Source organism: Morchella importuna, assembly GCF_003444635.1.
Source record: "Morchella importuna strain M04M26 chromosome Unknown Morimp01GS021, whole genome shotgun sequence".
Classification (NCBI taxonomy): domain Eukaryota; kingdom Fungi; phylum Ascomycota; class Pezizomycetes; order Pezizales; family Morchellaceae; genus Morchella; species Morchella importuna.
The window spans coordinates 80,532-96,473 of record NW_025763418.1 but is presented as its reverse complement, the minus strand read 5'-3'; the positions used below and the strand labels follow the sequence as shown (position 1 = coordinate 96,473).

General features: G+C 46.9%; 3 protein-coding genes across 3 annotated transcripts; 1 reads left to right on the top strand and 2 right to left on the bottom strand.

Moving 5' to 3' along the window:
* Positions 1-2,346: 2,346 nt before the first annotated feature.
* LAJ45_06880 (uncharacterized protein) lies at positions 2,347-2,829 on the top strand (the record flags this gene model as incomplete). Its single annotated transcript, XM_046116441.1, has 1 exon — positions 2,347-2,829. One exon carries the CDS (start codon positions 2,347-2,349, stop codon positions 2,827-2,829), a length of 483 nt encoding a protein of 160 aa, XP_045970210.1.
* A 1,912-nt stretch (positions 2,830-4,741) lies between these two features.
* LAJ45_06879 (uncharacterized protein) lies at positions 4,742-5,371 on the bottom strand (the record flags this gene model as incomplete). Its single annotated transcript, XM_046116440.1, has 1 exon — positions 4,742-5,371. One exon carries the CDS (start codon positions 5,369-5,371, stop codon positions 4,742-4,744), a length of 630 nt encoding a protein of 209 aa, XP_045970209.1.
* A 7,730-nt stretch (positions 5,372-13,101) lies between these two features.
* Positions 13,102-14,060, bottom strand: LAJ45_06878 (uncharacterized protein; the record flags this gene model as incomplete). The annotated part of the gene is made up of 2 exons (XM_046116439.1): positions 13,102-13,732; positions 13,909-14,060. 2 exons carry the CDS (start codon positions 14,058-14,060, stop codon positions 13,102-13,104), a joined length of 783 nt encoding a protein of 260 aa, XP_045970208.1.
* Between the last annotated feature and the right edge of the window lie 1,882 nt (positions 14,061-15,942).

The window sequence follows — 15,942 nt, the reverse complement described above, 5'->3', positions numbered from 1 at the left end:
GTAGCATACCACAAGCTTTGCACAGGTCATACCAAGACCCGATAAACCCTATGATTCGGATACAGTCGCCAAGAGAGTGGGGGCGGAGAATCTAAGGGCCCGTTCGGACAACCTTAGGGCCCGTTCGGACAACCTTAGATTATTTCTTCGGGTTATTGGACAGACTGGATTATCAGGTAGCGGAAGTGATAATCATAATACTCATAATAAGTGGATAATCTACATGTCCGGATAACGTTAGCTCTCAGGATATCTGTGTTGTGTGGGAATAATTACCTCCGAAGGTGATTGTTTTCTTGGCGGATTATTGGGATAATCAGGAGTTCCGAATGTTGGATTATTCAATTGCACGAACAGCATAGATTATTGTGATAATCCAAAAGTCGATAATCCGTCAGATTATCGCCAATAATCTAGATTATTGGGTTGTCCGAACGGGCCCTAACTGAAGGGCTTGTCCGGACAAATTAAAAAGAGGCCTGGACTCCGGTGATTGATTTGATTGGTTGTTGCCAAGGTTCATGAAGTCTCACTCGATCGCCAAGAATGGTAGTCGGTTGGATACCGAGTAGGCTATGAAAGCCAACAAAAGCAAGCAAGTGCGCACCGACGGTGACTGGCCCTTTGCCTTGGCTGGCGATCAGCCCGAAAAGCCGTCATTCGTGATCAAACTAGATTTGCTATTTGTCCAAGAAATGACAGTAGATTAGAATCAGAGCCTTGGCGTGCATGAGTGGCAACTAATGAAGTAGTAGAGTATTGCCAGGTACGTTGTGTTGCACCGAGGCCTGCATGGAGCGGAAAATCCTCGAATTAAAGCCTGAAAATCGTTTTTGCAGGCGATAGACTTGAAGTTATCCCCCGATTCCCAGCCCATTGATGCTTGTTGTTCTATCGGTAGATGCTGCGATCTGGTTTGAGTTGGGCGTAGCCGCGTAGGCGAGTGGCTCGGGCATGCAGCATCCGCATTCAGATGTAGAACATTGCTTACTTAGTACCTAATCGAACAATTGTGGTCTATGTATCGACGGGGTCCAAGATGGCACGCATTGTGATGTTTTCTACACATTACCCGTGCACATACCTATATGGAGTATCAAATAGTGTTATTATGATCATGATATACTACTTCGTTTCTATTAGGAACTCCGGATCGAGGTGGGAAGGGGAACCCTAGCTTTAAATCCCTGCAGGTTGCTCTTGGCGAGAGGAAATGATAATCACTACACCTTTTTGAACCATTGTCGGTATAAGGAAAACGGAGTTGACGGCCATCTTTATGGGGGGCGATTAAATAGTTTGTACAGGTATTTAAATAATTATTTTCAAGAAAGCCAAATAAGAGGCCCAGGATATTGCGTATAATGTACACTTGTGCGGCCGACACGGGGAACTGGAATCTGTGGAGTGACCACTTTTACCGCGCGCTTTCTGAGCTAGCGGTGGGTGCGGGGACGGCCATATGATACCCGCTTGCAGGGACCGTCATAGCGCGGTTGTGGGTCGTCGGCGTGATGTGTAAGCGCGCGGAGGCGATAGCTGGGGTTAGCCGTCGTCGTCGTCTTCGCGAAGGCAAGATGATAATCTCACATATATATACGTTGGGTATTGGAAGTGGGGGTTTAGTGGAAGCTCATTTCTGAGTGGCGGCGGCGGGGGGAGCGGTGCGTGGTGGTGCATGGTGCTGGTTCTGTTGGGGAGAAGTTATAACTAGTCCTGACACATGATATCCCACTATAAACAGGGCCAGAAAACATATCACAATCACAGAATAACACTCGACGAGATACTTTAAGACCACTATGTACCAAGAAATATATTACCCTACCGCCTAGCACCTCTAATAAGCCATGACCTGCTCAATCACAATAAGGTCCTGATTCGAGAAAGACAACCATAACCGCCGCGACCTTGCACCAGATGCCCGAGCTGACTCCTACCTCACGCACCATGTCTCCAACCATGACAGATAGCCTATATAACATCTAAAACTAATATCCAATTACTATAACCCGACGTACCAAAGTGGTAACAGCGCATGATGGAACAAAGAGTAGACGGCATTAGGTCCTGCGAAGCGAATAATGCAATCAATACATAGAGTAGTTCACTTTGCTATCTTAGACAGTGATCTGTTTACCATCCACTAACGGACTAGGCCCACTAACTCTTTACCGGTATTGGTTTTTTTGCTTATTCGGGGCGGGGTCAGCATTTGACGGATAACTTGAGTTTGGATACGAAGGGACCTGTGCGATCCTTCTGGATAACGGCGCTGACGTCAACTTTCAATGTGGGAAACGTGGTACCCCACTTCAGAGTGCAGCATGTGGGGGAGTGCCGTGGATGATCAATTTTCTCTTGGACAGAGGCGCCGATGTGAACCTGCAAGGTGGAACGTATGGTACCGCGCTCCAGGCCGCAGCATATCACGGACGCATCGGCAGTCTAGGCCGGCTTTTGACTGGTGGTGCAGATGTCAATGCTCAAGCAGGTACATACTGCACGGCCCTTCAAGCGGCTTCTTACGCTGGACATAAGGACATTGTACAAGCCCTATTCGTAGCAGGGGCGGATGCTAATTTGGAGGGAGGACGCTATGGGAACGCTGTGCAAGCCTCTGTGTCTGTCGAGTACGAAAATATTCCAAGCATTCTCAGGTTACCTGATCGACCACATCACAAAGATATACTCAAAATGCTCATTGATAAGGGTGCAGATGTAAATCGCAGGGGCGGGATGCATGGCAGTGCCCTGGCCGCTGCTCGTAAATTGGGCCAAGAGACACCTATCAAGATTCTTCAGCAGAATGGTGCGACTGATGAATAGTTGAGGGGCGAGAGATCGAGCCCATGTTCCTGGTAACCAACTTTGAGGGTATGCATGTATCGATCCATCACTGGGCTAGCCTACCGAACTGTCGTATTGTCTAGGTCTAACATCACTGTGGATCATAAGTGTATGGAAATGGTTTTCTTCGTTGCTATTGTTGTACACTACAGTCATAATGACACATGGGCTATCTGAAGTGGTGGCTATGCGGTGACATCATCAAACAGGACCGCCGGAGCAGTTAGAATGGGTGTGTACTGTGACTAGAGTTGAGTCCCGATAATAATCTTGCAAAGTCTTCTAATCGTATTGTCTGAGCACTCGATATGATAGCAAATACAAGTAGGGGGAAGTCTGTTCTGCCCAATTCGCCGGCGGTACCGATTCAACGGGATGTTTTACTATAACGTGCGCACGTCAGAAAATAAGAACGGTGACAGCAGTTAACGATTGTCTATGTGTAAAGTTTTTAGGAGCGCTATATGTATATGCTTATGTACTAGTCTTTTTACTCTATGAGATGATATGAAGAGAGGATTGAAGTAGAGGTCTTGATTAATTCTATTTAAGCCCTGATATATCGATGGTACTTTAGCCTCATTTTGTTCCTTAAAGAAAGTCACGGTAATGGTCAAATTAATTATGGAGCCTTTCACAAGTGGCCTTCTCAATCTCTTTTCTTCCTTCCGATACCAATCACCTTTTTTCAATGCTAAGTAGCTACTGTTAGGCCTAGACTTGTTCTAGCTCGACCCTTTGTTCTTTTTGTTTTTGTTTAATTCATTAATTGCATGTCGACACTTTGTTCCGCCATGTACGCTAACTAGGCCTTTCCACCATGGGAGCATTATTTCATTGGGTCCGGTGGTATCGGTTCCACAATTACACAAAAGTCCGATGAATGGGATGCCCATCCAGCGGACATCCGGAATATCCGAAGTGTCCATCAGATGGGATACCCAATTGATGGACGTCCGGTGAATGGGTAGCATATGCGAATGGGACAGAACACTCTGTGTGTACGCCGGAGCGATTACATCTGTAATAGTCTATAGCTGCCACACTAACGGCCAATGTTTGAATTAAACAAAAAAAAAAAAAAAACGGCCAATGTTAGGTCACAGGGTATCACTCGGTCTATAGGGCGATCTACAGACGGCGTACGATTTTTTTTTTTTTTTTGTTTAATTCATTAATTGCATGCAACTTTACAGTTATGGCAATACCCCTGAACTGCCCCTTCTCTTCCGCCTCCTCTCACGTATTTCTGACATAGGGAATGAAAACACTAGAGCCCTTTTTGTTCTATTCCTCGCTTCCATCGTCTTTCAGCGTCCCCCACCCATACCCTAGTTCCCTTTTCTCCTCTTCTGCGCTCTCTTCCTGTCCGTTTCTCTCGGACGGCGTACGATGCAATCACGCTTGGTCCAGTAGATTCTCCGACTCCGAAAAGGATTTTTTCCGCAGGATGATTGCTCTGCAGGGGTCTCAGCTACTACAGAACTATTTATTATTTAACAGTTGTGGGTCTCCAATTAGCGCTAGAGTCTCAGATTTCCCTCTATTTACATTTAGTATTTTGTGAACATATGCTTTTACACCATCACCCGATATATAGGGCCATACAACGATGTTTAGACTTTGATAGAGAAGCGCCTATCGATAGGTGCATTTGACCGACAGTGAAATCCATTCCTATACCTCCAAGGTCTAACAGCAAAACAAGACCCCGGAGAAATTAACCTTCTAAATATAAATACACTTGCAAAGACCAAAAAAAACCCCAAGTACAAACCGAAATCGCATGCCAACTAATAAAACGGATAACACCCCCAGAATTATATTAGCGTCCTACACTCCGCCCCACACCAGGAGTACACACGAATAAAAAGACTACCACGGCAACCGTTCACCTCAGCTGCAGCACCGGCCGCGCTGTCGGGCTGAGCACAGCTGCCGCAGCGGGGGTCCGCATTGACACCCACCCCCAACCCCACGCGGCCGATTTTGCCTGTGTGGCGCGCGGGCACGTGATGCCGCGTGCGGGCAGTTGTGGGGACGTCGGCTGCGGCATGATGTCTGGGCGAACAGTGGGTTTTCTGGTCATGGAGCCAGCAAAAGTTATGAGCTGCAGGACAGATGAGGAGGATGTGTCTACGCCGAGGAGATGCGGGCCTAGACGCTGGTCGCGGGCAGGCTGCCGATGGCGGCGGATGGGAGTGCGGCTGGGGCTTGTGTCTGTGTGGCGGCTGCGGCGGCGTTTCCGTGGCGGTGGTGGCGGTGATGGGGAGCGAGACAGAGACAGAGACGGAGACGGAGACGGAGAACTCGGGAAGTGTTCCCAGTCGATGGGCGGGATGCCAGAGTTTGGGTCGGTGCGGGGGTCGACGAGCTGGTCGTAGGGGCGGCGGTTGGCTACGGGCGTGGGTATGGCGGGAGGTAGCGGTGAGGTGGGGGAAATTGTGTAGGTGAATGTGAAGGGTGATGATGGCCGGGGCGGGGGGGCTGGGGCGGCGCGGGCGGGCAATATGTGGCGCATGTGGATTATGAGATGAGTTGGGGTTGGTGTTGGGTTGAGTTGAGTTGGTGAGACGACGGAGAGAGAGATTCACTTGGTGCACGGGAGGGGTCTTTTATATATACATTTTTTTACACGTACATATATGATGTATGTATTCAACGGTTTTCGTGTGTGTGGGGGGGGGGGGGGGGTGGGCGGGTTCGACACGCGCAGTGCGGAGATAGAGGAGAGAATTGCCGAAGAGATCCTCTGCCCTTAATTGTCACTCATTCACTGGCTGCACTAGCACATCGTACCACTGCTGCGATCGAGGCCCCGACAGGCAAAGGAAGTTTTGTAACATCTCCCCGACAGTGGACCAGGTTCCCGGGAGAGATCGCGGCTATATGCGAGAACAAAGCCGGATTAATAATTACGGATTATCACTGGTGTCTCGGAAAAATTATGGGTATTCCCCGAGACTGAGAGCTGACCCCCACGGGGCTGTCCGGTTAAAATGCTGCTGGTGCCGTCATTTGAGGGGGGGGGGGGGGAGGGGATGGTTTGTCTATCTGGGGCATTTCGACGTCCCCCCACATCGATCGACACTCACACTCACATCCACACACACCCCCCCCCCCCCACTCTCTTAGAATCGGTTAAAGGAGAGAGAGCTTGATCATGGAGTATCACTCGCCAGCCTTGTTCAAGGGTTCCAGCAGCAATTGGATGGTACTAGGACAGAGCGGGACGTTACACAGTACTCATATTCACCTATATATTCGGGAGCGTTCCGGTATTTTAGAGGATTTATCTATATAAGAACGCAATTCACCTCACTTCAACCTTCAGCGACAATGGATCCACTCAACGATCACGGATTGTCACTCGACAGACGCTTGGATCTTCGATTCAAGCAGGCCTTGTGGTACGAAAGAACTATATATGTACTTCTAGAGTATCAGTCAATTCATCGTCAATTTTTATCCATTGGCTCGAGCTGGGCTCAAGCCCTCGAGCCATTTATGAACAAGCCGAGCCCAAGCACTAATATCACGAGCAGGCTCGTGGACCACACTAGCTGCTCAACCACGACATCGCCCTCAACCCACGACATCAACTATGACAACTCCACAATCCCGACCCCCCCACTATACTACTAAAGCAGCTCTGCAGCAGACTGAGCTCCGGCTGCTCAACCTGAGCTTCAATAATGAGGTTACCTGCCTCCCAGTACTAGTAACCATGAAATATCACTCGATAGGTCCCCTCCGCTTCGCACTCCGATATAAAGGCACAACCTCACTACCATCGAAATCCCGCACCTCGACCTTCTATAGCACCCCTCCTACGTACGACATTATACAGTCGTCCCGGTACGAGACTACAGTATGTATGCTCGTCCTTACCACCACCCACCCGCTCTACCATCCGCCCGTTCTCCCTTCACCGCACGGCCATTAACCTTTCCACAGCTGACCATGTCGTGAACGATCGCCCTTACCCCCCGATAGCAGTCATAGATTGTCACTCGCACCAAACACATGTATGTACTGCTGGAATTGTGTTCCGAGCCTAGGAGCTAAGTCCTATAAATATTTATATGAGTGTCAGCATATATGTCAATATGTAGTCATATATAGACTGTTCTAAGCACGCTATTCTTGTATAAATAGGGCCCCCAGTATTGTAGTCAAGCAAGTCAATCAAGAAAGTCAGAAGTCTTCCGCCTTTATTACTTTGATTATTCTTTATTATTCTTCACTACTATTTATTTTCGGCATGTACACATCCTTCCGTCAACGCCGCCAATACTTGACAAAGTGCAGGGTCACCACATAAGTACTAAAGACTTTGCTTTGGCTTCTTTTTGCCAACGCTTGTCTCCACCACGCTCTCTTGGCCTCTTCTTCACTGTCATTGCTCGAAACCCTCTGGGCAGAAAGTCCTCACCAGAAAGTTGCAGATAGTGACGCCGACGAAACTAGGGAAAACAGTAGGTTCGGCCCTCTCCTCCACCTGGGGCTCTCCAAGGCCCCTTTCCTCCTCCTCCTCCTCCGAAAACCCCTATACTATGGGCACAAGGCCGCTGGCCACTGGTGCGATTTGTTGTGTTTCTTTTGTTTATGTACTTGGAAAATTTCTCTTTGGCGGGGCTTCTCTTGGCGTCAACTTTGTAAGAAGAGTGCGGTTGGTGTCACACCATAGTCACTATACCTGGAGGATCTGGGTTTTATTGGCGATAGGTTTTTATGCCATAGTCTATGACTGCGTGCACTGATTGTAACTAGGATCAAATCAATTTGAGTTGGAAAAAGAAAGAGAGGAAAAAGAATACATATTGTATGCACAAAACCCCACCACAACCTCCCTCCCCCCCACAGTACGCGCTCTTTCGGCATCTCTCCTACTATAGATTTCGGCCGGGGATAGTTTTACCTTGTCTATATGCAGCCTCACCGTGCTGGGAATCACTAAACCACGACCTCCACCTTAACCATATAATCTCACTCGCCCGCGCTATTGTAAGTAAGCATAAGTACCCAACACCGACCCGGTATACACGCGTGTTAGGGTTAGTTGTGAAATGAGGTTTTCTACCCCGTATATATAGGGGATCAGTCTTAGCACGGGTTAGATTTGTACGTAGTGATGGGCACGAGACGAGATGAGACGAGACCTGGCTTAATCTCGTCTCGTCTCGTCTCGTGCCCATCACTATTTGTACGTGTACATGTGTAATACATGCTACCTTTCAAAATAAATCTTGCCAGCTATCAAGCAGCGGAGGAAGCGGTGCATCTTATCAATCATCAGTTCCCCCTCCCTTCTCACGTCAACCTTTTCCGCGCTAGCTATTCATCCACCTCTTTAGAACACTACCTTCCGATTCTGTGGGCTTTTATAGAAGTCTTGTTACAAAATGGAGTCAGAATCCGAGTCCTGGATGCCAAATAGTAATGGCGATTATTCTCATGAATCTACACAGAAAGCTTCGCTAGGAGCGCGTGGAGCAGGCGACAAGTTTAGATTAGTTCCTACCGCTAAGAATAAGTGAGTATTTTTAAAAAAAAAATCCTGTTACACATAGAGGAATTCTGAACTGACAAACATCGTTTACATTTAAGGGAAAAGTTTGAGATTGCATCATTGAAATTCATTATAATTGTTAATGATCAGAAGCACCAAATTCTGACCAGGGCCGTATGGCGGTTGAATTTCTACCACTACCTCTGGCTTGCCTACTTTTCCAAGTGGGCAGTGATAATGGTTGTATCAACATACTATATATTTTCTTTCCTAATCGCTATTACAGAGGTTTACCCTGGGTCGATCAAAAAGCCGGCTAGTGTTATCGCGATTACAGCTGTGGCTGCCCCTTTTAAAGGCTTCCTTCATTTAATACTTTACCGGCTATCTGATGTTCCAAAGCAATACTACACCTACATAGTATGGCTACTGTGGGCTATGGGCATAATCGAAACTTTGTTTAAAGTGAGTGAGCTACTCTTGATTGCGAAATGGATTCCAAACTCTGAAATCAATACAGCTCTTGACAAATGGAATGTTGTTGGGGAGGTCCTGAAGCAACTAATTGTTTCAGTAATGTGCGCTTGGGGTTTCCATCGCCCCCAGACAATTTACCTAGGGAACGAAGGCCAACACTTTGAAAAAATTAATTCTAGATATGTTGCTCCATTGCTGAGCCGGAAAGAGAAATCAGAATGCTTGAACTCAATTTACCCGTATACGGATTATTGAACCCCCAAAATACATGTACTTTAACTCCAGAGTTGATATCATTAGTTTGACGAGGCTCTTGCAAGCCTATCATTCTTTGAAGCTTTATTAATACTAAGGCTTATGATATCTGATAAGGCTTAATTAGACGTTTATACATCAATGGCCGCCCGCCTGCCCCGTCCCCCCCCCTCCCTGCCTAACCACCTACCTACCTACATGTACCAACCTACTTTCCTACGCCTACCTGCGCCTCCCTCCCTATCTCTAAGCCTACCCGCCTACCCGCCTACCCGCCTACCCGCCTACCCGCCTACCTGCTTACCTGCTTACCTGCTTACCTGCCTACCTCAGGCTGCCTACCTGCCTACCTGCCTACCTCCGCGTGCTGCCTACCTACCTGCCCCCGCGCCTACATGCTACCCGGTAATCACACCATGTTAGGCTCACGACGGCGTTATGATAGACAAAAATTTAACGGAAAAGAGTATACCCCACTACCTTTTAGAGAAATCTTGCGTGACAAGTGGGTCCATCTTGCACCGCCAGCCGACATTTGCAGTTAGCTTCTACAATTTGACGTATGGTGAGCTAGTACTAATCACTACATGTTGTGAAAACGTATGAAGGGATATAGACAAATTTGCAAAGGGATGTACCTGCATGTCCGGATCTAGACTCGTACCCAGCCACTTCTCCTAGAGGGGCCGGAGCTATCCCTTCGTCTGTATTCAGGACTTGTGGCAATATGTGGTTCACCATACAGAATTCATGCCTAGCTGGAAGCGGTGGTCGGCGGTGCAATCGAGTAGTTCTGTAAACAATTGTCGTTAGCTTTGGTGAGGTCTTTTTCTGGAGGTAGGGGGAGCCCTCCGACGTCGGAGAGGCCGCTGGCAGAGGTCGGGGAGCTGTCGGGGAGCTGCCGGGGCCCAAGTTAGTTTTTTTATCTTCAAACATGGAGATTAAATTATAAAGCCTTTTTAGCCTCCAACATGAAAGTCAAGGTTTGTTCTGACTGCGATATTATAATTGAAACCCCGATATCACAATTCAGGCTCCGATATCACAATCCAGAGCATGGTATCATATTTTAGACAACATGGGAAATTGTAGGTGTCAGAAATCTTTCCCGACATTTGTCGGAAGATAATGTTCTAGTCCGGGCTACAGTGAGTAGTGAGCTGCTCGTAGGGGATGGGTATGAGACTACAGTAATACAAATGGTTTCTGGCCTTCGCCCGGTACTATACCCATGTATATCAAGAGCACAGGGCTACTGGGGCGAGCACAGGTGCGAATGGAGCTTCCTGGGCCAGCACGGTGAAGCACTACTGATATGGGTGCAGGAGGTGAAGGTGCTATGAGGAGAGATGAGAAAGCAACAAGTATCACTTGATGCGTGCAAAAAACTACATCGGCTTACGCCAGCTGTTTATCCTTTTTGCGACACCACTCATATACAATTTCGTGTTGAGCTTATGGATAAACAGTCGGAGTCTTATGCCCTTACCTCCAGAGGAATACGTTCATGGTACAGTAAGTCGGACAACCCTCCTCCTCTGTGATATGGGGCCTATTCGGTCTGTGTGGACAATAGGACGCACCTGCGAGGCCCTCAATTATATATCGTAGTGCCGAAACCCATTACAGGTCCGGGGATTGAACCCCAGGCACTCCGACATATGTCAGATGTTTATACTACTACACTAGGTAGCAATAGCTGTACATGTGTCCCAGAAGTTGATGGTAAAGGGCGGGGTGGGGCAAACCTTAATTATACCCTGTAAACCTTAATTTATATTCCTATACCGGTCAAGTGAAGTCAGCAACATAAGTAAATACGTGTCATACTAGCGATATCCCTAAGTTACGATATGTGGGTAATTCAGTTGATGGATAATTTCTTATTGACTGTAACTGGGTTCGTGTTTTGGTGCTCTGGTCACGACTATCACCCAGTCACGGCGAGAGTGCCCCAGTCATGACCACTCACCAGTAGAACGCCCCAATCAGGAGCGGTCACCAGGAGGCACACATCCACCGCTGGAACAGAGCATCTCCTGACCACTGAAGTCAAGTTGTTATTGGTCAAACCCTAGAAGACTAAGCTGCCTGGAAAAATCAAATCACAATCCACCATTCATGAGAAGTACATACATACTAGCAGTTAGCTGAGCTCGCGAGCGCGAGTTCCTTTTACCACATGTAGGTACTTAACTCTGCCTTTCGTGCCTCCCCCCCCTTTCTTTTTTCCCACTCAGGGTTCTCCCTCGCCAGTGAAGAGCGACTTAACCCGTTGCCAGTTGATGATTCGCCCATATACCATCGATACCCCCCCGGCCCGTTGACCTCCTCCTACAGATACCTCCTTTAACGCATGTATCGATCTCTTAATACCACCCAGTTAATGCAATTTAATGATTAATACAATTTAATGATTTACCTCACCGTACCAGTTAATTACTCAATACCACCCAGTATATTTTTTAAATGTTTATAGTTCAGTCTACGCAGTCAAAAGAAAGAAAGGCCTTCACCGATTTGACATACCATACCTTTTAAATCTGGGCAATTTGGGTGCTGGGCTGGTTGCTATGCAGGGCCAGGGTTTCCGCTCTCGACCACTCAGAGGGCGAGGAGCTGGTCATTAGAAGAAATTGTCTTTATAAACCGTCCCCATTAATGAAGGATTAAGAGGAACAGCATGTACGGCCTTCCCAACGTCAGGGTTTCCTCTTATGTTGCGCGCTATTATCCCATGGCCTGGTAGAAATTTAAAATTCCAGGACTTCCTATTTCAGCAGGCCCTCGATACCGACTAGAATTTCGGTCACGTGTAGGTTAAGTAGTGCGTAAGTGAGAGTAGAAACTGGTATGCCTTTTGCTACTCTCTACAGAGTCTGGTAGAATTATTGCGAAAGTCAGAGCTAAAAGAGTGGATTTGTTGGTCTGTGCTCGCAGCAAAAACCTTTTAAGGGCCAATAGGACTATCGGGTCACGGAGAACCCACTTTCGCAATAATTTTACCAGATACTGTAGGTCTATTGCCAAGTAAAAGCTGCCCATTAGCGCCTGGTCGTGAAAACACACGAAGGGATGGTACAAAATTTTAGTATCTTGAAAAATGTATCTCTAGGGACAGATAACTAGCTTCACTTTCTGAGACTAAACACGGAAGATTATCATTTCTTACCCTATATTCGGGATAAATACCGGCGTCACCATACTAATCGTTGTTCTACATGAGGGGTTGTATCCTTGGGCCGCATGTATTGTTCTACTAGCTCCCTATCCCTTCGTGCGTTTTCACGACCGGGAGCTAGTAGGCAACTTTTATTCGGTAGTACACCTAACCCTCACTCCGTGAACCTCTTTTGCTGTGAAGTCACCTTCTGTGACCCCTCCGATACCTATTCTGGTGTGTCGGCAATCTGTAGGTAGCTAGATTTTCTGAATATCACCACGCCGTCGTGGGCCTAATATGTCTCCGATTTGGCTATGACGAACGAAGGGATGGGTGTCGTTCTAGGAAAAGGGTACCTGTGTGGCAATGCAACAAGGCCTCACCAGTTCGCTACCGCACTCTACAGGCTCCAATTTATGGAACCGATGTCAGAAAAATTAATTCTGGGCTCTCACCAAGGTCCTCTGAGCTTTATGAAAATTAAGAGTTTATCGGTTGTGTGGTTCGTCGGAATAAGGATTTGGCTGTGCGGACGGTTTTCCTAGAACCACACCCATATGTATCAACTCTTCTTTTCTTGGTGGGTGGCTTGGGGTGGCGGGGTTCCAAGCATTATACACAATACCTCCTTCACCTTTGTGCCTTAACTTCTCTGAGAGACTTCTAGTATCGGTGCCTTATATCTTGATCATGAACTTCTTTTCGCATTACTTCTCCAAGCATTACGAGGCTCTCGGAAGGATGATAAATGTTGAACTTTGTCCTCATAAGATCAGTTTGCTATATGTATAATTATAAGCTTTGCCTACGTACATGCACCAAACCAGAGATATATAGTGGCCAACTACTTAGAGTGGTAGCTCATTCTTCTTCTTGGGTTGTTGCCCCTCCTATATCGATCAACACCGACCTGTATCGTCACGGAATCAGGCTCCATTAACCACTGAAGCTCCTGAAATATACTTTCATACTGGTCGATATTACTTTCGCTTAGCCATCTCTGCACAGCTCCTACCATCCTATCCATATCATCCTCACATCTTGCTGCCATATACGCACTGGTCACCCGAAACCCCATGTTGGATCCATACAGAATGGGTAGAAAATGAAATAAATCCCAAAGTTGGACTTCATCTATCACCTCACATAGGGCCTCCACACCCGCGAATAGCCCGCGCAGTCTGAGAAGGACTGTTTCCTGTGGAAGCGCTGGTTCAGGATCCGGAGGTAACCCATCGCCCCATTTGGTAAACTTTATATGATTTGTGATAGTTTGGGGGACCTTGCTGAGGAGTGTGGCAGGCGGTGAAGGTGATCCTTCAGGGAAATAGAAGTTGAGGAGAGAGATAGCTTGGGAAATAAGAGAGTCAGAGTAATGGTAAAGCTTATGCGCAAGATGATTGTAGTTCACTAAGGCCCGAACCAGGTCACCAGTGGTAATGGGCTGAGCTTTAAACGTATCGATGAAATTTCGCCTATGTTGGAGTAAGCGGTTAGTATCTTTGTGACGTTCACTGTATGCTTTCAAAGAGCTAGCTCATGAAGAAGACTGATTTTAAAATTTTCCTCCTTCCACGCACCGCCATTAACTTATATACCCACCGAATAGCAAAATACACAGGAACATGGCTAGAACGAGGGCAACGCTTACACAAACGGGGCTGACAAGATGGAAGTGGTTCCTCTGGCCGCTTCCTGACTACAGAATGCCCTCGCATTCAGTTCACGGACTATTCTTGTGAACCTCGCATCACCATGATGCACATCGAATGGCTCGAAAGGACTATCGGCGTTGGATGCCATAGGCGTTGATTGAGAATGTGTAGAGTGTATCAATGATTTGAAGAAATGTGTACTCTTGAAGTAGGCGAAAGCCGGAGGGTTGCACGTAGCAATGGTTTAGTAAGATGTGATGAGCTCATAGTTCGTTCAATTTCTTAGCGTTTCCGAACACGACCAATATTGCATGACATAGCAAATTAAAGGTGGATTTAGCGCTTTTTTGTATGGCATGCAATAGAAGTCGTGTTCGGAAACGTCATGAAATTAATAGTAGGTCGTAGGTACTCGCGGAGACAACTATAGTTCAACTTAGGGGCGCTGGGTAAAAGAAATTAAGATATTGTGAGGTTACGACTTGCCAATGTATTTAGCAACGGAAGATGTCAGGATCGCAACCTGGCAGAAATGAAATCTTAGGGCATGTAGCACATCAAGCCTTCAGAAGCTGCAACGGTGTGTCAATCAATGTAAATACAATAGTTGGGGTTGGGGAATTTGGTTGTGAACTTGGTGCTAGCGCGGTGAGGATTGATTGATACAAGTACAAGCTTGAATATTTTGGTCTGAGCAGAATATTTTAGATCGTGATATTGGGGCTCTAATAGGATGACAAATATCACAAAAAGTGGTTGCTCGAACACTACCTTCAGAAAGAACCTCATATATTGGGCTAAAAAGGCCGAATGTCGTGATATTCGTTGCAACAGGACGCGGCCTAAGCGATAGACGCACCATGGGGTGTAATACAGGTACATCCGTGTAGCATAAACCCATTGTTAGCATACGTGCCTGCACGTTTTGGAGCGAATAGGAGTTCTATAGATTTTGTTTTGATCCTACTTGATTCACTAACAGTCTCGGGCTCAGGCTCTGACGACAGAAAACAAGCTCGAATTCGCTATGAATGATGTAGGTGATGATGACAGAAGATAACAGAAGAGACGAGACTATGATACAGGACTAGCTAGTGTTGACACGGTTTCTCCTTGTGACCTGATTTGACCCGAGGTCTTGACATGATTCCACGAACGCCTCACCCGCGCCAAAACGTCGCTGGCTGTTATTGTATTTACAGTATCTGGTAAAATTATTGCGAAGGTGGGTTCTCCGTGACCCGATAGTCCTATTGGCCCTTAAACGGTTTTTTGCTGCGAGCACAGACCAACAAATCCACTCTTTTAGCTCTGACTTTTGCAATAATCCTACCGGATACTGTACTACATTACATAAGTACTAGCTTTAACGTTGGAACGGGTATTTCATAAGGCTGATTGGCAGACGAAAAGCCTTGTTTAAGCCTCTGTCACAAATAAGCCCAAATTTGGCCTATTTTGGGCATAATCGTGACCGTTGCTCAGGTTTACATATGCAGATATCAGGCTCTATTAAGACTTTTTCTAAGGCTTCCCATTAGCTAAGAATTAGAGAAATCCGTCCGGGCTTGCACCGGAACGGAGTGAAAGAAAGGTTTCGTGGGTTAGGGTTAGGCACTTGGCAAATATCAAGCCGTCTACGGACGTACTCATCTCCATCACCTCCATCTCTCCGTCATCTCTCTCCACCTCCGGACCATACAGTATCCGGTAGAATTATTGCAAAAGTCAGATCTAAAAGAGTGGATTTGTTGGTCTGTGCTCGCAGCAAAAAACCGTTTAAGGGGTCACGGAGAACCCACCTTCGCAATAATTTTACCAGATACTGTACACCACACCCACCATGCACTGTCCGCATGTGGAATTCGTCTAGGTAAACTACCCTTTTTACAGAGTCTGGTAGAATTAATGCGAAAGTCAGCGCTAAAGGAGTGGATTTCTTGGTCCGTGCTCACAGCAAAGGTCGTTTCAAGAGCCAATGGGACTATCGGGTCACGGAAACCCACTTTCGCAATAATCCTACCAGACTC